Source organism: Alligator mississippiensis, chromosome 1 (assembly GCF_030867095.1).
Source record: "Alligator mississippiensis isolate rAllMis1 chromosome 1, rAllMis1, whole genome shotgun sequence".
NCBI classification, from domain to species: Eukaryota; Metazoa; Chordata; order Crocodylia; family Alligatoridae; genus Alligator; species Alligator mississippiensis.
In genome coordinates, this window is record NC_081824.1 from 31,332,242 (window position 1) to 31,353,453 (window position 21,212).

General features: G+C 42.4%; 1 protein-coding gene across 2 annotated transcripts in view; it reads right to left on the reverse strand.

Annotated features, from left to right (window-relative positions):
• Window positions 1-21,212, reverse strand: part of ASAP2 (ArfGAP with SH3 domain, ankyrin repeat and PH domain 2) — a 159,814-nt gene that overhangs the window by 35,982 nt on the left and 102,620 nt on the right. For both annotated transcript variants that reach the window (XM_014597309.3, XM_014597308.3), the window contains exons 10-12: window positions 13,462-13,565; window positions 13,277-13,346; window positions 5,479-5,566 (exon numbers count right to left, since the gene is read on the reverse strand). In XM_014597309.3, the coding sequence (XP_014452795.1) occupies window positions 5,479-5,566; window positions 13,277-13,346; window positions 13,462-13,565 (262 nt within the window). The remainder of the gene's footprint in view (window positions 1-5,478; window positions 5,567-13,276; window positions 13,347-13,461; window positions 13,566-21,212) is intronic.

The following is a 21,212-nucleotide window of genomic DNA, read 5'->3' on the forward strand; positions in this document are numbered from 1 at the left end:
TCCTGGGGACCATGAGTAGAGCCTCCCAGTGCTTTCCTGAGAACAGGGTAACTGGTCTGGAGAAGGTGCAAGAGGCAGCTGCTCCCAACCTTCCTGTAGACAGCAGTGGAGGGGAGGAGCAGATGCCAGTGGCGTCCCACCTGCTCCTCAGGCTCTCACCAGTCCCCAGTGTGGGAACAAGCAGAGACTTTGCTGCCCTACCTGCTCTGCTTGGCTGCTGGGCAAAGTGTAGGGAGTAGTGCTATCCCATGCTGGATTCCCTTTACCTCCCCATCACTAGGCTGAGCAGCAGGGGTGGTGATCTAAAAGTTGTTGTGGTTGAGAGCTAAGCTTGGAAAGGCTTTTTTCAGCCCAGTTCCTGGCCTAGCTACCTTTCTGGGGTGTGTGAAGTAGGCAGGGCTTTGCCCCAGTACAAGCTGCTGAGCAGACTGAGCAGTGCTGTGAGCTGCCTTCCTGCTTTTCACACCAGAGTTCCCAGATTAAGAAACAGGTGCAGGGGTGTTGCCCCTCTGTTCCCTGAAAACAGGAGCAGCTGCTCGGGGGGGGGGGCGGGGCTTTGCCCTGCTGCTCCTATCCCTTCCTGGACTAGTCCAGAAGGAGAGAAAAGCAGCTGCTGCTGCTCCCTTCCTCTTCCAAGCCAGACACAGGGGCTGGGGGGTTTGTTTCAGTGCTCCTTCCACTCCCCACCAAGATTGGGAGCAGAGTGCATAAGACTGATCCCCTGTTTCCCAGGACCCAGTAGGGGGCAGGTTCAGTCTTTCCCCACTGCTCCATTTTCCACAGGCACTGCTCCTCTCACCTTCCCCAGACTGGGAATCATTCTGGTCTGAGAAAGGCATAGAGAGCAGAGGAGAGAGCACAGCTGTTGGCTAAACTGTACTACTCCCTCTCCTGGAAGGATTCCTAGCAAGCGAAGTTTCTAAGAAATTCACTGGTACAAATGAATGTCTGTTCATGGCCACTGTGAGAGCCAGTAAGCATTATTACATTATCTTAAGATCTGAGTAGTACTTTCTGGATTAAACACAGGTCTGAGAAAGTTTTATGTTTGGAAAAAATATCTGACCAAAAAATCCATAATTGAGTCATTTAAATATATCAAAAGGATTTTCTGAATTCCTTTTCAAGTCTCAAAAACTCAAATACAGGCAACCCCTGCTCAACGCTGTTTTGTTTAGTGCTATTTCACTATCACACTCATTTGAAATTGATACCCAATTTCACTTCTCTCTCAGTGAGTTTCATTATAGCACTTGCAGTTGCCCTCTTGGATCATTAAAAACACTTCCGGTCCCCATCCTGGGTCGTCAAATACTTCCAGTTTCGCTTAACGCTTGTTTCACTTAATGCTCGGTTTTCCAGGAGCCAATTCATAGTGCTAAGCAGGAGTTTTACCTGTACAGCGGGAGTTTTGCCTGTACAGCAAACTGGGCTTTAAAATCTTCAGATACACACAGAACATTCTCTTTACAAAAAAAAAAAAAGAAGGGGGGGGGGGAAAAAGAGCATGGACTATCCCCTCTTCTTCCATAACTATACCACTGTTATTATAAAACAAGAATAAAAATGATAATGAAAATTCTAAAAACGTCCTAACATTTCAGTTACATAAATGAAGAAAAATAAAGAATACAGAATTAGGTAGTATACTTAAGGTAGTGTAAAGGTGATGTTGTAGCTGTGATTATATAAGTACAAAAGCAAGCAAAAAGCAGGTAAAGGCTGAAAAGAGGGAAATAAAGCAAAGGGGTGGGGGGGAAGAGAGATTTTAGTCTGAAATTTACAGGAATTTGGCCAGCTATCAAGGCAAAAAGGTCTAGAGAAGCTGTTCTAGATACGAAAAGTTTACAGGAGAAAGTGCCCCCTCCAAGAGAATGAAGCTGTATGAAAGAATAGAAAAGAAATCAGTGCTAAGTGAGGTGGGGGGGAAGAGAGGGAGAGGGGGAGGGTCTAGATTTGTAAAGTATGTGGAGGAAGCTGATGGAGGATTTGAATAAAAAGGCAGGTTTTTTTGGAAATAAATGCAGTGGAAGAATTGAAGGGCTGGTGGTGATTAATCCTCTTTGAACATGTGATGAGATGAAAATACTCCACATAAGCCGGTATCAGGTGAAATGAGACTTAGGAATCCATAGGGAAAGAAGTGCAAAAGTCATGAAGAAGTGAGATGTAGACATAGATGAGAAGCACAGTAGTTAAATCACAGCATTGGCATGCCTTGGAAATATTGAAGGGGCAACAGTTCTCCAAACAAATAAAATGAAAAGAAGTTAAGGGTCAGTGATATTGCCAGGATCATAGTAAAGGAAGATCTGAGGCATGGAGGAGATGGAATTGTATTTAAGACTGGATCTCTTTTCCCAAAATACACACTTCAGCATGCTTAACTGAAGGGGTTTTTTTAAATAAAATTTAACAACAATAAAAAGACAAAAGAAGGATTTTTTTAAAACTAAGAGGTATGAAAAAGTCAGCGTTAGCAACAGCAAGTGCTGTTGAAACGCACTGCAAACCAGTAAATTCAAAGAGTATAAGATAAAGAGATTATTTAAGAACAGCAGCAGAAAATAATGAACAAGGGCAGAATAACAGGAACTAAGATATAGGAGAGTATGGCATTCATTAATGGTAAAGCAAATTATCATTTTAATTCATAACTGTACACAAATGCAATGAAGGTGTGGGTTAAAATTTTCCTAAGTGCTTATGTGACTGGCAAGACCCATTGATTTGACTTGACTTGAAAGTCAATGGGAGGACAAATCTCAAGGTCTTTGCTAAGTCCCACTGACTTGAAATCAATGGAATTCTAGCAAGAATTCAAAACCTAACTACAGGTGGGTGGAATCAGGGTGTAACCTATATCACCTTCATGTCCTTACACAGGGCTGTCCAACTTCCAGAGGCTGCATACCCTGCAGACCACACTAGGGTGAGCTATGAACCCTGGGGCCACACACACCATGGATGCCCCACCCACCACTTAACATGTACCTGCAACCCTGTACACCAGGGGTGAGCAAAATGCAGCCCACGGGTTGGATGTGGCCTGCCAGGCCATTCTATCCGGCCCTTGGGGCCCCTAAAAAATTTAGAAAATTAATATGCATCTGCTCCTGGCTGTCTGCCATGCGGCCCTCAATGGCTTGCAAAAACTCAGTAAGCGGCCCCCTCTCCAAAATAATTGCCTGCCCCTGCTCTACACCATGGGCCTTGGACCCTTTCCTCCCATCACTACACTGCACATCTGCATGGGTATTCTGCCGCTGCACTGTGTACCTGCAACTCTCCCCCCACCATTACATTGTGCATCCACAACCCCCATAAGCAACCCAACACCCTATCCACCTGGGTATGAGCTCCCTCACAACTTATGGATGAAACTAAAGAGGATTCCCTCTGGAGCTGGATGCTTCAATGTCACACTCTATAAGACTAGCTTAAAGGGCAGTCCAATATGCGAGTGTGGTGATACATTACGGATTGCTGACCACCTCCTCACATATGCATCATACCCGTGCACCCAGGATGAGGACCTGGCAAGCATCAACAATAAAGCAGTTGTGTGGCTCTGCCGCATTAATGATGAGGGGAAAATGTATACAATTAATGATGAGGGGAAAATGAAGTATACAAGAGAAGAACTACCCCATTTGCACCATATGCCCCAGGCTCACCCTCACCCTGTGTCCCACCCCCTGGTGTGTTTAAAAACTAAATCCTAAATGTTCACATTCTCTCTCTACTTCGGGCTGTTAGACTGAAACAAATCCATTTACAAGAAAATCAAATTAAAAAAAAAGTTTTTCACTGTTTCCTTTAGGTCTCTGGGACACATTACATTTAAAGTTCCAAGTGCACAAGCAGGCCAGCACAAGCAAGCTGCAAGCCACACACACTGGTGCCAGGCTGCACACCTGCCCTTTAAAGTTCACTGTATGTGGGCAGGCACCTAGGACAGCCCTGGTCCCTGCGAGGCAGGACCAGCTGCCCCATTGCACCCTACAGGAACCTCTGGAAAGCTTCCAATTGGGCAGGAAGGGTGAAGGAGCTCCCTGTAAATGAGGCATGGGCTGATGGGGGAGTCTGTGCTCCTTTGTCAGCTCCTACTGCTGCTTGCAGGGACCTCCCTTGCCTCTGCATCTACGCAAGCAGCTGGTGGGGACTCGTCAGGGTAGACCCCAATCAACTCCTTTCACTGTGGGGGACTCCCAGGCAGCTCCGTCACCTGTCTGACAGCAAGGGTGAGGAGGCTGCCTGAAATCCAGGAAATCTGAAGGCCTGCTGCTGCTTGAACACCAACAGCCAGTTAAAATTGTTGCTGCCAAGCTAAAAGGCTTACTGACAGGCTTCCCCAGGGGCACAGGGATCTATCACCCCCTGGCCAAAAAGCATGCTTTCATTGCATTCCAGCCAGGGGGCTTTGAACATGTGGCTGCCCACCGCACTTTATTTTTTGTCATGCTACAAATATTGTAGCATAACAAAACCATCTAGAGGCAGCCTGGGGGTTATCATTTATTTTTAATAACTGATTTCTCCCCCCCCCCCAAATTGAGGTGCACGCCTTAATTAGGGAAAGCTAATTTATTTTTCTTCTTTGCTGAAATAGAAGTGGGGAAGAAAAGAAACAAGTAGGCACTAAACTAAAATGGATACCAAAATGGTCAGCAAGTAGCAGGGGCAGTATTTAGTGTTAATCCTCTCACTGTGCTGGTGAGGCAGTAACTTTTGGCTCAAGACCCACTGAGCTGGCTGAGGGCAAGTGAAATGCTAAATGCAGTCTGTAATATCTTAATGAGGCTTGTGGTGTTGAAACAACCCTTTCATCATCTACAAGATATTACATAAAGACTAACTACAGTAAAAAAGTAAGTCTTACTACTACCTTTGCAAAGGTCTGGGGCCTAGCCTTGTTAATGTGTTGCCACACCAGGAAGTTCCTGATGTCTCATCCAGATTGTCTCCTCAGATGCCACACTTCCTGAACACTGTGTTTCCAGGAGGACTTACTTTGTCACACAGGTAGCCATGACTGGAAAATTATTATTTCTACATTCTGCCTTCCAAAAACAAGGTATGCGTCTTATTTGAGAGCATGTGGCATGGAAGAATATACATAAGACCATTAATTCTTCTTTTTGATTTTGTAGTGAAGTCATAACTTTATACTTCTGACATCATAACTGACCATCCTGGAAATACTGTTACCCTTCTGTAGAATCATGTAAAATAATATGAAATGAAAGAATATGCCCAATCTTTATACATTAATAGTTTAGCTAAATGAACAAATAATATTGTGACAAAAGGATGAAAGGTAAAAAAAAAAAAACAAAAAACCTTTCAAGGATAGAATGTCATAATCTTAAAATATTTCATGAATACTATCATGCTAAATCTGATTATTAAATACATTTACTGAAACAATGAGATAACTTTGAAGTTACCTAGAAGCAAAGACCTGAACAAACCTACGTGATATGAGGTCAAAACATTTTTTCTCCTCTGGGTTTGTTTTCACTTGGCAAGTTAACAGATTGAGCTTTGCAGGAGGTCGATTAGCCTATTTAAAGATTAAAAAAAAGAACACACAAAGTAAAATCCTTTAGTAAGATGCATATAGTGAATAATTAAGATTTTTATCTCTGTAGGTACAATCCTTCTGCAATGAAATGTTTTACAATACATCTGAGCATGACTAGGAAAACTGCAAAACTTGATTAATATCACTATGGTCATATGAAAGTAATCATTTGAACTAATACTTTCTTCTATCTTCCTTATATATTCTCCTATATGCTTTTTACATTGCTGGAGAAGACAACTTAGGTACTGGATGAAAGTGACAAGAATCCAAAGTATAGCTTTAGGATGCATCATTTTAGTTAACTTACCTGCAATAATACTTGCCTAAAGACATGCAACAAAATCTAACGACTTTGATCATTACAGTCTTCTTAATCAAGTCAAATCATTCCCATTCTAGTAATATTTTCACTGGTATTTCAAGTAAGGCTGTGCTTTATTACATTATACATAGCAATGTTCTAGAAAGGATCTATAATAATTTTCTTCTGTCCCATACATAATAATCAAGGCACACTGATGGACAATAAGAAGTCCCCAAAGAACACTTTAACAGCACATACAAACCTAAAGAAAATTAGTCATAAATTACATCATAACAACAAAGACATCCAACACACTATATTCTACAAAACTGAAGGACTTTTAGAAAGAGATCTTCTCACATGGAATAGAAGCGGTATGTTTCAAAGGTAAAACCCACTATAAAGACTTTTCGGTTTTTTTGAATATTTACAAGGACTCTGAGAAGATGACAAAAATAGCAACTCTGCACAGAACTCTCCTTTCCTCTAAAATGGCTGGCCCTTCCCCTCATTTAAGGGAAGGAATTCCTGGAATCCAGTAATTACTTGTATCTGCTATGACAGAAGAGCAGTTGTAGACTTATGTAAAACAATTAAATCAGAAATCAAATTAAATGATGAGCGCTACATGGAAGAGTCACTCCTTTAAATAGTCTGGTAAGTAAAACTGCAAGGATAGAATAATGCATAACAATTTTTAAAATAACTGAGAGTCAAAACAGTTTGAGCATGTGTTTAATTAACCAATCTAGCAAGATAAAAATGTAAAAATTGAGATATTTGTAAAATCAAGTTGGTATACCATAATATTATGTTACTAGGCTGCAAAAGAATATTGAAAAAAGGAAAACTTGGACAGCTTTCTATAAAACTGTCTGATTTAAGTAATTAATTTAAAGAAGAAAAAACATGTCTGTGGAGAAAAATATATATGGATTTCCCTAGAATAAAACAAGTATAGAAGTAGTGATGAAAGTCTGGTGACCTGGACAAATGTGTGTTCTCTTCTGTCTACAAAAGCGGAGAGACCAAATGAAAAGGTGTTCTGGGACAGTGGCGCTACAGAACGCTTAGCTCAGGAGCGGGCAGGATATGGCCCATGGGTTGGATTCAGCCCGCCAAGGATTTCATCTGGCCTGCAGTGGGTCCCTCAGCCCCATCTGGCCCAGGCTTTGGGAGCAGCCTGAGCCATAGCCCATGAGGCTGCTCCCGGCACACAGTGGGGTGAGGGTGGAACAGCAACCAGACTCTGCTTCCTGGCAGCAGCGGCTCCTTCTAACCCGCTGCCAGTGTCACTGCTGCTTCCAGATCCAGCCCCGCTGCCCAGGCGCCCCAGCCTATCAGCCCCACACCCACTGCTAGGGGTGCCAGATGGCATCTCCATGGAGTCTGACCTGGGACCCCCACAGGAAGGGTGGGAGGATAGGATGGGAACAGGGGCAGGTGGGGCAGCAGCATCTGGGAGCAACAGGCAGGCAGGGCTGAGATCATGAGGTAGTAACAGCTCAGAGTAGCACAGCCCAAACACATGAGCTACCCCTGATGGATCATGAACAGATTAGGCTGCTCTGTGCTGCTGGGATGCACTACTCGGCAGCTGTGTTGTACTTAGGCTGCCTGTGCATGCCTGTCCTGGGGCAGGGGCAGTGGAAGCTGGGTCATGGGCACATGCTCTGCTCCCCTCCTGGTTCGGGCCAGTCATGATCCATCACACAGGGAGCAGATTACAGCTTTGCCCCAGGCCCCAGACCCCAGCCCTGCACTGTCACCACCCTGAGATCCCAGTCCCGGCTGCCCTTCCCTCTCCCCCCGAAGCTGGCCTCCACCCACCCACAGCATCATCCCACCTGCCTGGCCAAATGTACCCTGCCCACGGGAGCTACTTAGAGAGTTTTGGTGAATTGTTATGAGGGTGAAGGGAAAGGGTGGGAGCTGATCTGGTCCACAACAGCTCACCAAAATTTCCCAAGTGGCCCTCTAGCTGAAATAACTGCCCACCCCATGCTTATCTGGACTAAGTCAAGCAAATATGTACCCAGAAATGTCTTGGTTGGAGAAGAATAGCAACTATTGGATAAGCAGACTGTATTGTCCTCAGTTCTCAAGGGGTTTTTATTTGGAAGTTGATGGGAAGTTGCATACTGTACAGAGAAAGCAATTTTAGTTATTTTAACAGATAATCACCAAATAATCTACTGACAATTATTCAAGTGAGAATTAGGCAAGAAAGTATCATGAACTAAGGGTTTTTTGCCTCCAAAGACATAAAAATAACAGTTTTTTAGTTTTGCCTTGTAGTACAACATTTTGACAAAAGCCTCCCCCCACCTTTTTTTTTTCTAACTAATCCTTTTTTCTAATGAGCTTTCAGATTGATTATAATGTAGTTTTGGAATAAAACAAAATAATTAGATAAATGTTTGACAAACTATTTTTTACCATGCTCATACAGTTAAGTTGTGTTTAACAGATTAAAAATGTAAAAGTTTAAAAAAATTCTGAAGTGTGCTAGACTCAGAAAAGTTATAATGGACCCTCATAGGCCAGGGCATATACAGCACTAATCTTATTTCCAGTGACATCTAAAACATGGAGTCCAAATCAGAAGGTCTAGGGTGGAATTCAGTTACCTTCTGTGTGCCTAAATGGCATTTACCTAGTTATGCAAGTGGTTTTTTTGGCACGTACACACAACTTCCACTTCTATTACCGTTTCTGTGCATACATGTATATGCATGTATGCTGCACGTGCTCAGAAGGTTATGCATTGGCTAGGCAGGTACCCAGCTATGTACATGTGTACAGTGACATGTTTTAGAAAATAGAAAATGAGTGAAGGGCTCCTATGTTTTAACCCACTAGCTGAGTAGTTAGCGCACTTGCCCAGAGAGCAAGAGAACCAGGTTCCAGGTCTCAATCACCAGGACGGGATTTGAACCTACATCTCTCTAGTATACCAGCACAATGGTCTAGCCACCACACCACAAGCTAGATATTATCCAATTACTTTTCCAGAATACCTTTTGAAGCTGGTCCTGGGGCAGCTAAGAGAGAGAAAGAGATATAGGAAGGCAGGAGGATTAGAAGAAGCTAGAGGGTGTGGCTAAGGGAGATGCATGCTGCTCTAGAAGAGGCGAAACCCTAGATTCTGCTCCCAAATATGAGAGAAACTTCCCCATGGCATCCATTTATTTTATCTAATGCCTATTAAAAACAAGGTGCAGTGGCTCAGCTTCAAAAATGTGTTGGAGAAAGGACTGAAAAGTACCTAACCTATAGCACGGAAGTTACAACATTGTACTAGAACAGAGGTTGTCAACAGGGGGTATGCGTAACCCCAGGAGTACTTGAGAAGGTCCTAGTGGGTACACGTGGGCGGGGATGGAGCGCTGCCGCGCACCATTCTGCGTGGCCGCTGCCTGCCTGGCCGGATGTGGGGGAAGCTCACACATGGCGGCAGCTGCCACTCCACATTTGGCCATGAGCCACACTCCCTGCCCCCACCTCCCCCAGGCTCCGCTGGGGGTACGCTACTCTGCGTCTGGACGCCGAGGGTACACTGATCTAAAAAGGTTGAAAAACCCTGTACTAGAACATCAGAAAGACAGGTTCAAACCTGCTCTGGGTGAAAGGGGCCTACAACAAAGGTCTCTAGCTTCCTAAGTGCCCTAACTACTCAGCTATTATTGTTTTTGTGTTTTAACATCTACTTGTCATGGATTTTTCTCCAGCTACAATTTTGTGGCATACACACATACACAAAGTGCCCATATATAGCTACATAATTGCTCAGCTAGTGCACAGCTCAGTATATGTGCATACATGTCCACATAGCATGAATAATAGAGGGTAACAGAATCCCTTGGACATAAAAAGGGGCCTGTCCTCCTTTTTACCTGATCCTTAAACTTAGTTCTGGAGTTCTCTCCCCAGTCTTGGTATCAGCACTTGGGTACACAGGGAAGTGGCTCCACTTTTTAAAGTGCAACCACTTTTAAAATCCTTTCAGAACCCAAACTAATTTTAGAAAAAGTGACATCTTAAAAATTTTAAATTGAGATTGGTCTATTCCACTGAGTAGGTCAGCACCATACTGGTAACATTAACGTTTAGATGCACAACATTGTTTCAATCTCCAACAATAAATTTCTCATCAATTTGATAACACCACACAATGGTTAAGTTTCCTATAGTTATTGTTGTTAGTTCATTTCTACTACTGCAAAGAGAAGTAGCTAAAGTGCAGATAAGGGACCAGTACCTGCTAGTGTTTTGATTAGGTCACATAGCCCTACACAGGGCATGATTAGAAGACATTGTTAGAACACGAATACTACATGTACTCAAGTGTAACTATAGTTACAATGTTAATTTGGGATTTCTGAATCTCTTCATACTACCTACTTCACTCAGATATTTTAAGATTAGCATCCACTGTACCTTGTTAACATCCAGTTCAGATTATTATCCAAATAAACAGAAAAGAAGGAATTCTCCACCTTTCCCCGCTTGGTCAACCTTAGCTTTCTCTCCCTATACCTTTGAAGGATAATCTGTATCCACAATATTAACTCTTAGTAGGCTCAAACAGGAAAAAAAACTGGATGCAAGAATAAAATAACTAGGTGTCTCACATATACGCTGAACAGAGTTATGCTGGCCAGGTACATAAACTAACTCAACTGGTATTATTTGGCAAGTTTCATTATGCAAGTCCATCACCATGGCAGCTAGGAAGGACCTGAAAGTCCAACTATAAAACCTGTCTCTTTTGACCCTGAATTAGTGATAAGGGAGATAAAACACATGAAGAGTTTCTAACATTAAGGGAGGAAAGTGATCGTTAAGCGTCTCTCTCTATATAAATCCACTTCAAGTTTCTTGAAGGCTGAAAGTTCTTGTTCATAATCAGCAACTGGCTACAATAGGTCAATCTGTTGCTAACTAGGACTGTGCGAAACAGCAACGTTCTGCTTCAACATCTGTTTTGATGGAACAGTGTTTCGTTTTGAGTTCTATTTCATTTTAAAAACACTGTTCTGTTCCGTTTCATCAAAACGGCATGCCAGAAAAACAAGGGGGGAGGGGGGCAGTACATGGCAGGACACACTGCATATTAGTATATTTAATAATCATAAATGTTGCCTTTGTTGTTGTGTACTTTTTTGTTAAGCATGTTACAGTGAGAGAGAGAGAAAAAAAAGATAAATAAGAGAAAGGGGTGGGGGGGAAGGAAGAAGAAAGAGGAGAGAGAAAGGAGAGCAGAGAGAACCAGGCACACACACGCACACAGAACCACACGTGCACAAACACAGAGAACCAGAGCAGACAGATGCGCACACACATCCAGAACCAGAGGCGTGTACACACAGAACCAGAGACAAACATACAGAACCAGATGCTTGGGTGCACAGAGCCGGGCTGCTGGGCCACCGGACAAAGTCCAACCCAACAATGCTCTGGGCCTGCCAGAGCCCCTGCGTTTCCCTGGGGAACCAGCCCCTGGGCTGCAGCGTGGCCCAGAACCTACCCATCAGCCCAACCATCTACCCACTCTACACAGCTAAGCCCACAAAAGTGCAGGACTCCTGGCAAGGGGCAGCGCCAGCCTCATCCCAGTAGTGGGGATGGGCCAGTGCTGGGCTTGGAGTGAGTGGGTGTCAGGCGGACTCAGCTGCAAGTTATGCTGCAAGCAGCCCAGGCTCCGTAGTTGGCGGCAGCTACCCAGAGCTGGGGCTGGCTGCAGCCGGGAGTCTGCAAACAGTGACACATGCTCCTCTGAGCAGACGGTGGGGGGGCCTGAGGCAGCACAACCCCTGTCTCTCCCCTGCTGCCAGCACAGAGCTGACGACTGGGCTCTGGAGCCCACAGCAGCTGCTTGTAGCCAGCCTGGGCCCTGAGCTGCTGCAGGCAGCACTGCAAGCAGCTGCACTGGGCTCCGGCATCAGCTTTTTACCGGCATGTACACGTGTGCCTTGGAGCGGGCGGTGGGGAAGGGACCTGAGGCAATGCAACCCCGGTCTCTCCCCCGCTGCCAGCACAGAGCTGATGGTGGGGCTCTGGAGCCCAGTGCAGCTGTTTGTAGCCAGCCGGGGCTCTGGACAGCTGCAGCAAGCAGTGGGCAGGCTGCAAACAGCTGCACCAGGCTCCACAGCTCTGGCATCAGCTCCATGCTGGCAGTGACTGTGCATGCACCTTGCAGCAGACAGTGAGAGGGCTGCACTGCCTCAGGGCCAGGCCCCATCCCCACTGTCCACTCCGAGGTGCACGTGCAGTCACTGCCAGCATAGAGCTGATGCCAGAGCTGTGGAGCCCAGTGCAGCTGTTTGCTGCAGCTGCCCAGAGCCCAGGCTGGCTACAAACAGCTGTGCCAGGCTCCGGAGCCTGCCTGCTGCACCCAGCCCCAGCTCTGGGTAGTTGCTGCCAACCACAGAGCCCGGGCTGCTTGCAACAGGGCTTGTAGCTTCCCAGCCACCTGCTGGAAGAAGCCCAGGCTCTGTGTTTGGCAGCAGCTACCCAGAGCTGGGGCTGATGGTGGCGTGTTGAGCAAAATGGACTCGTGCGCCACACTCAGCAATTGTGCTGGGGGTTGCTGACCCCTGCCCTAGAGTGATATTAACAGAGCAGAAATATAAGTTTTCGTTTTCTTTTTTCTCTGCCCAGTGGACAAAGAAAATACTTCTGTTAGCTAACCGTATTCAGATCCTTCATACATTTCTAGCAAAGGTAAATAGGTAGACAAGGTTCTTTGTCTGCCTATGTCCTTAAATCAACACGGCTACAACCAACAACCAAGGAAAGATAAAGGGTTTGGTTTTTTTACTCCCTTTCCTTTTAGTTTCTTAAGGCTGTGGACCTCAGCTAGTTCTTATTTTCTCTCCTTTATCCTCACCCCAGCAAAGTCACCTTCATACCAAATAACTACATGGCAACAAATCTTGCTTCTTTTGGAAAGCTTACTTAAGAGAAGCCTGCAAATCCTGTCTTGCAGGTTCCAAAGTTATGCTTGAAACCATCTCTAAAGCAAAGCCCTTCCTATATCTTTTCAAAAAAGTTAACATTTGTGGTTTAAAAGAAAAAACCTAGCACAAATTTAGTCACCCATGGTGAGGTGCTGGGAGGGAGGAAAGACAAGTAAAATATATGTTTTTTTCCATTAACACTGATGTGAATCATGAAGGAGGAATTCTTAGATTTTGTGCCTGGGTTGTTAGATTCTCATGGAAATTTTCTGAGACTGCCTTAAAAAGATGCATCTGTCCCATTTAAGATGTTGTATGAAGAATCTAGCTAATTCCTAACGACAAATATAGAACAGCATAGCCTGTCTTTTTGTATTAGCAACCAACTACATGCATAAAGTACTATAAACAAATACTTACTGTACCATGGGAAATAGTAAGAAAACCATTTTTAACTGAGCATTTCCTCTTCTGCCACACTTTTCTGATTCTGGTTTAAAAAAAGACAAAGTGGTTCAAGTTTTAGTAAAATTAATACCAAATTTATATATAGCCTTCTAAGAGTTAATCTTTTTCCCAGGATGTATTTAGTCTTACATACATACCCATCACTTTTCTTATAGAGACTACCATTTCTTTCAGTGCCATGCTCTTTGTTTCCCTGAGGCTGATGTAAACTGTAAGTTGTGCTCTGACGGATTTGAGAATCCTAAGTGATAAGAAAAAACACATTTTAAACAAAATATCTCTGTTAACAAGACGCACAGATTTTTCCTCCTGTCCTATCACTAATCCAAGAGAGTCCAAATGAAATAAAGTACTTTTTCTAACTCCATGATTCTCAACCAGCGTGCCACCAGATCCTGTGTGTGAGGAGATAAACAGACAAGAGAAACACAGGCTTAGGCTTGTCCCTACCCGAATGATCCACCACCTCCATTGCAAGGAGGTAAGCACTGTAATACATAAATTAGTTTTTTTAAATTAGGTGCCACTCAATTCACAAAATTTATGGAGGCTGCCTTGTGTCCAAAAATGTTGAGATGCATTTGCCTAACTTAAAGAACAAAAGCATTCCAGAGGCAATGAAAAGATATTTAAAAAGTAGCCAGGAACTGTACCTTCAACAGTTTCCTTTACTTATTTTTATTTGGCTTCACCATCACCACCACTTACGTTCCTTTTAAGCTGATAATAAAGTTGCCCCAACCTATGCAAACATTACTATGTTTATGCCACCAATGCATGCTGCTATTTGTAGCACCCTCCCATAAAACTCATTGAAGGAAGGTTTTCCTAAGGAATCTGTGCCAGATCATTCAGTGAAATATCTAAATGGTTAAGGCACATGAGAGCTTTCCCACTCCACTGGGAAAAATGCTTCAAACGCCTTCTGTCTACCCACTCACTGCTGCCAAACTCAGAGCAATCTCCAGCATTAAAAGAAAAAAAGAAAGCAAGCAATCCTTAGTCTTAAATCTTGGCTGTATTAACATTTTACGTGGTCCTCTGCCAGGTCAGTAGATAACATGTGGAACACTGTCTAGCAGTTTCTAAGTAATGCAGAACCCCACTGCTCCTGCTACTATAGGCTGGAGCAAACATACTCCATGCCTCAGGTGGGAGCAGGGCCACAGCTGCAGTGGGGTGGGGGAGAAACAGGACATATGGACACAGAAGCTAGGAGATGGGGGAGAAGAGGGACCTGAGGCTGCAGGGGGTGGCAGGGAGTGGGGTGGAAGATGCAGGAGTCAAGCTGTTTGACCCTCTCCTCCCTCACAGACACACACACTGGCTCTCCACCATCTACCTTATTGCAACTAATTTAAGATGGCCTCCCAATAATTACATCCTCTACATGAAAATCATAACAAATGCATACATTTTCCATGTACAGAATCTAAAAATTTCCAGGTCACCTCAAATTCAGGGTCATCTTGGATTTGGGTAAATACGCTACATTCCTACTTAAGGAGATGTGAATACAGAACTGCTGCATTTCAGGAAGTATGTAGAAAATGACAGCGACTGGAGTACCTAGAACAATACCCAGACCCAAATTGATAACAGGTTAATAGGAGCCAAACTATCATAGTTCTTTCCAGTGCACTGTTATAACCCTTTCCTATCTTCAAGGAAAAAAAATATGATTCAAAGACAACAGGAAAATGGGAATTTTGTCTGAATATGATGAGGGAGTTACTAGTGGAGAGCTTTGGATGTTTCATAGTTTCAGGAACACGTGAACCTGAAAGAGAACATGCTGTGCCACCCCCAGGGCCACAGCTTTCTAGAGATTTCCATATTTCAGCATCATTTAGGCATATACCCCCAACCAGTTGGAAAATGGTGAGGTTACTGTCATAAGAATTGGATCAACACCCTGAAATGATTTTTCAGTTGATTTGGTATCTTAGCCCCTAAACAAAACAGAAGGCTGACCCTGCAAATGGCAAGCATTAATCTTCTGAAGAAAGAAGAGGAGAATATATTCTAGTAATGAGGAACCTGATGTCTCAAGCTGTATTAATCATAGTCCTATAGAAGGGATTTGCCAATCCATGAAATTACATTGGCTCTGATTAAAAAAAAAATGTTTTCCTGTGTGCTGTTTTAGCCACTTATAAGCAATGCACACCCAGTTATATGGCAGAGCATAAAAACATGGGAGAAAAAAAATGGAGAAATAAAGCTCACCTAAGTGAATCTCTGGGAATATCTAAGCATAAACCTGTTAAAAGAATAAATTGATCATCTAAGAAATAAGCCTATTAATTTAATAAAACTCTTATTTGCCAAAGAGATGCAATATCATGTTTCAAATGTACTCTTTGTGCGAACATTACCGTAAGTTTAGGTTGCTTGAGTGTAAAAGTGACAAAACTATATTAAACATACAATGCTCCAAAGGTGCAAATGGACTTAGGAAATTACTTTTTGTAAAGACTGACTTAATCCAAGACTGTTTGATGTTGAACTATTTGTTTTAGCATATCTGGCTGCCAAGCATAAAAGTGGTCAGGGTATAAAAAAATTCTCATCTGTGCCTAAGGACTGCTTCTTGGCAGTTTACTGACCTCAAAAGCATGTCTACTAGCATATAAAAATATTTCTTGATACCCAGGTATCCCACCTTCATCCTTCAAATGGTGGAAAGCATGGGCATTTGTAAGCTGGCTGATGTCAGCATCAGACACTGGTTCCTCAATCTAGCACTGTTTTTTAGGGTTGAATCAGGAAAAGAACATACCAAAGCCAGGACAGATTTTTTAAAACTCTTCATTAAGGTTTACAAATCATAAAATAACTTATCTACACGTTCTGGTTTTTTCAGGTTAAAGCTAAATGTCCCACAATGTGCTCCGAGTATTGGCACTGATGCCATGCTACTTCTCTCAGAAAGGAAGAAACTTTTATTATGTGAGTACCACCTTTGTACTCGAACAAAAACAGGGAGGCACTGATTACAGCCAGCTCTCTCCTGCTTCAGATTCACTGTGCCCTGCAAATGTTACATTCCCTCCCCTTTTCTTTCTGCCTTTTTGCAAGTGCAGAGCTCTCCTCTTAAGATACTTAGAAGTTCTGCAAGAGCTTAATTTTAGTTACCCAAGCCCTCTATCTCAAAGGCTAGGGACAGAAGTTATACACAAATTGGTTTAAGTCTTCAGAAACTAGTCTAAACCTATTACAGAACAGAAGCTTGGTGCACAAAGAAGTTCCAAAGTGGCTGAAACTGGTTTAAGATAAATCAGACTTAACTGATTTAGGTCAAACTGGTTTATGAGACTTCGGTTCCAGACCCCTTCCTGGTTAAAGTTAAATCAGAGTCCCCCAGCATCTCATAATAGGCTGTGTTCACTTCCTCTTCCTGCTGCCCCCAAAGTCTCTGGGATTTGCAGTCCAGATCCACAACTGCAGAACTCTGCAGGGTTGCTCATCACTTCCTTTTCCTGCATCCAGGTGCCTTTGGGATTTGTAGTCTGTGATCACAGCCAGCAGGACTCCACAGGGGCATTCCCTTCTGTTCAATACATGCTCGCTTCAGAGAAAGGACTGTTCTTATTCAAGATTTAATGAATTCAATGACACTACCATTTTCCCCACTCACCCCCTCCTCAGCCTGGCAAGCACTCCCCCCCACCAATCCCTGCAGGCCCTCCAGATAGCTCTGGGCTGGGGCTTGGCCATTCTCCCTCCGCTCGAGCAGGGAGGGGGGAAAAGCCTTGGAGCTGCACTCTAGCACCCTCCAGCTTTTGGCTTGAGCCACTGAAGGCATGTGACTGCATTTCCTGAACCAAAAGTGAATGTCTGTTTGCTTACTTGCCAGTTCAATCTCTGTAGTTTAGACTAACCTGCGAAGACTGGATTGATTCAGCGTCGGACTTTTTGGCTGTCTGTACTTAGCCAAAGGTTTCAGATGACCTCCAAAGCTTACAAATACTGGAATTCCCCTGTATTCCCCAGTGTTTTGCTGCTTTTTTCTGTAGAATCTCTCTTTCGCTCCCTTCCACCCACTCCTTTTCATCTGTTGTTTACGCTCCATTTCTATGTTTGGCTAATTGGGAAGCAAATAATACAACCTTCCTGCTTTATCTCAGCTGAAGAGGAAACAACTGCAGATGACATATATTTCCACACATTCATTAGCACTAGCAGAACATTTAGAAGCATTAACATTATTGCCTGATCAAAATAAAAATGGGACTAGTGAACAGGATAGAGAGCTTATCTCTTCTAGGTCATTAGTTCAAATGCAGCCCAAGTTAATAGCATCCAAAACTGTTACCATCTGGTGTTTTTTTTCCTAAGCTTTGTGACAAATAGGTTCACGATTTCATTCTAGTTCCTGCTAGACAAGATGCCATATCACAAGTCACCATCACACTTAACATCCTTCCAGTCTGCCTCAGCATGCCTTCTCCATATTCAGAGCCCCAGCATGATCTATTTCCTTATTTCTGCTTTGTATACTGCTTACATTCAGGAGCTCATACATCACTGATCACATTGTAGGGCAAGATTTGGTGGCAGGAAAAGTGCAGGAATAATGCTCATTACCATTGGAAACAAATGGCAGTTCATCATAGGACACAAGCAACATCTAAAAACGGTAGCTGAAAGAGTGGGATCGTGGGCGAAGAGGAGATATGTGAGGGGAAGCAGAAGTATAAGGGTCGTGTTTTGTTTTGTTGTTTTTAAGTACATCTTAATCATAAAATGATCAGGACTTCCTAAAGCATGCAAGCCCCAGAAACTGAACCTTGTTCCCTTTATCAGCTTTCAAGTGAGTCATTCTATTATGGCATGTTTACAGTGAGTCACTTCTCTGACTATAACCACACTTAAAATTACTTCTACGGTGTTACAAAAGACTTTCTTCTAAATCAAACTGAATAGCATAGCAAACATCTGACGTTCTTTTTAGAAACAGAACAGTAAAGACACTGTCCCATAAAAATATTCAATACCACTAAAGTAATTCTGAAAAATTCAGCTAATACCTCTATGACTTGAATGTAAGAAAACAAGAGAAACTAACTTCTCTACCATTTTAATATATGCCAGGCAAATAACAGCTCGCTTTCCACATACCATCAGTGCAGAGTTTGATTCTGAACTTTAACTGTATTTTAAAAGACCTAAAAAGGGATGGCTTCTGTAACACAAAGCATGGCTGTTTTAACATAAAAGGGATTATTAACAGCAGTTACATTTTCAATCCATCCCCATATGCCCCCCAAAACAAGAAAGGTCATTGTTATCTCCAGCAGCTGATCCTTCCACAACTGTGAATAACACCAGGATTTTAGCCAGTTGCACCAATTACGCTCATGCTGCCTATGAGTCAGTTGATTTCGACTACTCCATTTACTTCTACTTATAATGTTCTTCTCCTTGATCTTCTACAGCTTTTCAAGAACCCAGGTTTTCCTGGATTTCCCAGGATCATCTCTGTTGATGTGTTTGAGAAACTATACTGTTCTACAGTCTGCACATACAGTCGGCAGCTTATGGTATTGCAGGCCCCTCCAAATTCCCCTAAGGTAAGGCTATCACAATAAAGACTTGAGAACAGATTCCAGTAGTGCTGAAGGAGTCAATGGCTAACTATGATCAATATATAACATTACTGTAATCTAGCAGAATTCAATCCTAAACAGTGTATGAATATAGACCAATAATTAGTTTCCAATCTCTGAAGTTCTTTAGTTACAATGCAGTCTAACAGGGTTGTGTTTAACTCTAGGTAAGTTATTATTTCAAGGTTTGTACTTGGGTCTTGAAGCATTATATATTTTTTTTTTCAAATTAAAGATCAGTTAAAAAAATTAGAAGCAACAGGCAAGGTGCACACACGTCACATGCACACACACGGAAAGCTTCATGGGTATGGGGAAATGTTTACTGTCACAAAAAATATTCATTATGAACGTGTAAAAAGAACAAAAACATAATAGGGACAGAAACAACATGTGTTAATTCATACACAAAAATCATATAAATAAAAACCATCTTTCAAAGGCCTTAGGTAGACCAAATCAAGCAACTGGATTTGATTTCCAATTAATGGAAAAAATAGTCTATTAAAATTGGCATGCATTCACAAGTTCTCTTTCCCCATAAAAAAACTAATATTTTTTGTGCAGTTCACAGAATACAGAAGAAAAACAAACAGTTTTTCCATATGGACAAAATGAACATTTTTAAGTGGAAAAATCCAGTTTCTTGAAATCCAACTAGAAAACATGCACATGCTATTTATAAGAAAGCTGAATCACTTACTCTCCTAGACTTCGGTCACATAAGGCAAATGCATTTTAGGAGGGAAACAAAATTAGTTACAGTACAAGATATTACATTTCAGTGAAATAGATGGAAATACTGTTAGTTGGCTGTACAATAAAATATTAGAGTTGACTGGCTTCCCTGTGTTAACTTTGTTTTTCAAATAATTTTTAAAAAGCAACCATACTTTTAATGCCTTTTGCAAGATGCAATACTGTTGTACTAAGAACATAACAACATGTTTTGTTTTGGAAAATTTTAAGATGACTTGTAAATCTTTAAGTATTAAAATCATAATCCCAAAAATCTGTATTTCCTATACTTTGGGGCACACAAATTTGTATGATCTATATTTCACGATTACATATTTTTCGATTTGTAAAATGTGCTCATTGAGTGCTCTGGAAACTACCTCCTTAATAACAATGATACTTACCCTGCTTCAAGCCACCCTCCTTGAGAAAACTAAAATTGTGCAACATGTCCCAAATGACAAAAACTCTGACCCAAAGGAGAAGCAAATTTTGCTGGTATTCTTGCTCTCCACACTTGCATTTAGCTTCCCAGATCTCAGCCACAAGAATGACTAGCAAGAGAATGCATCTCAGTTGATCACAAACAATAAGCCAGAACCTAAAGAAAAGTGGTCGTCTTCAATACAGCCAAGACTGAACCATGGAGGGCTTTATACTTGAAGGTCAACATCTTAAACTGTACTTATTGAAAAAAGGCTGCAGGCTGTCATCTAAATGTAGATGTTGAGCAACGGCATTCTCCTGTGAAATGTCAGAAGACGTCTGGGTTCCAGAAGAACCTCAACAAGGTAAGACAGATATAACCCTTTAAATTAATTATCTCTTTTAACTCCAAATCATCACCTCTGCCTTGTCTGGGCTGAACTTTAGTGAACTCACAAGCAAACTCTACCCTGCTCACTTTGGCAAGGAATTGAAAAGTAAGGCTCCTTCTTTTGTCAGTTGTCAAACGAAGGAGCTTTCAGCTCTGAGGCACCAGAATTCTGATGCCAGTAAAGTGTAAAATGTCTTCCTATTTTCTTTTCTCCAGTGGCAGGTGCAGACACACATTAAACAAGGGATGACAGAAAAAACTGCAAAATGCTGAACAAGAGTTTGTGTAAAGCAGACAAGCCATGAACTGAAGCTATCTTTGCAAAACTCCATCCAACCCTGCCAGACAAGGTTCTTTGGGTGAATCTGATATCTTTGATTAGAACAACTTAAATAGTTGGAAAAAATATTTTTAAGCAAGCTTTCGGGTTTAAAAAATCCTTCCAACCTTGCCCGAATTTGCAGGCCAACAGCAGCTGAGTCAAAAATATCAAAGACTGCTTACTGATCTGTCAACATGGTAAGCTTGCCATGTCTAGAATCCAGAACAGCACAGCTTCTGAATTAAGCCTAAATACACAGCCATACTTAAAGAGATAAATTAAGTATCTAGAAGAAATTCCTTCATATTTTAGCAATAATCTCTCTCTCTCTCTCTCTCAAAGGAGAAGCTTGGAAAGGGCAGAAGTGACATACTTTCAATTTTATTAATTAACCCAACA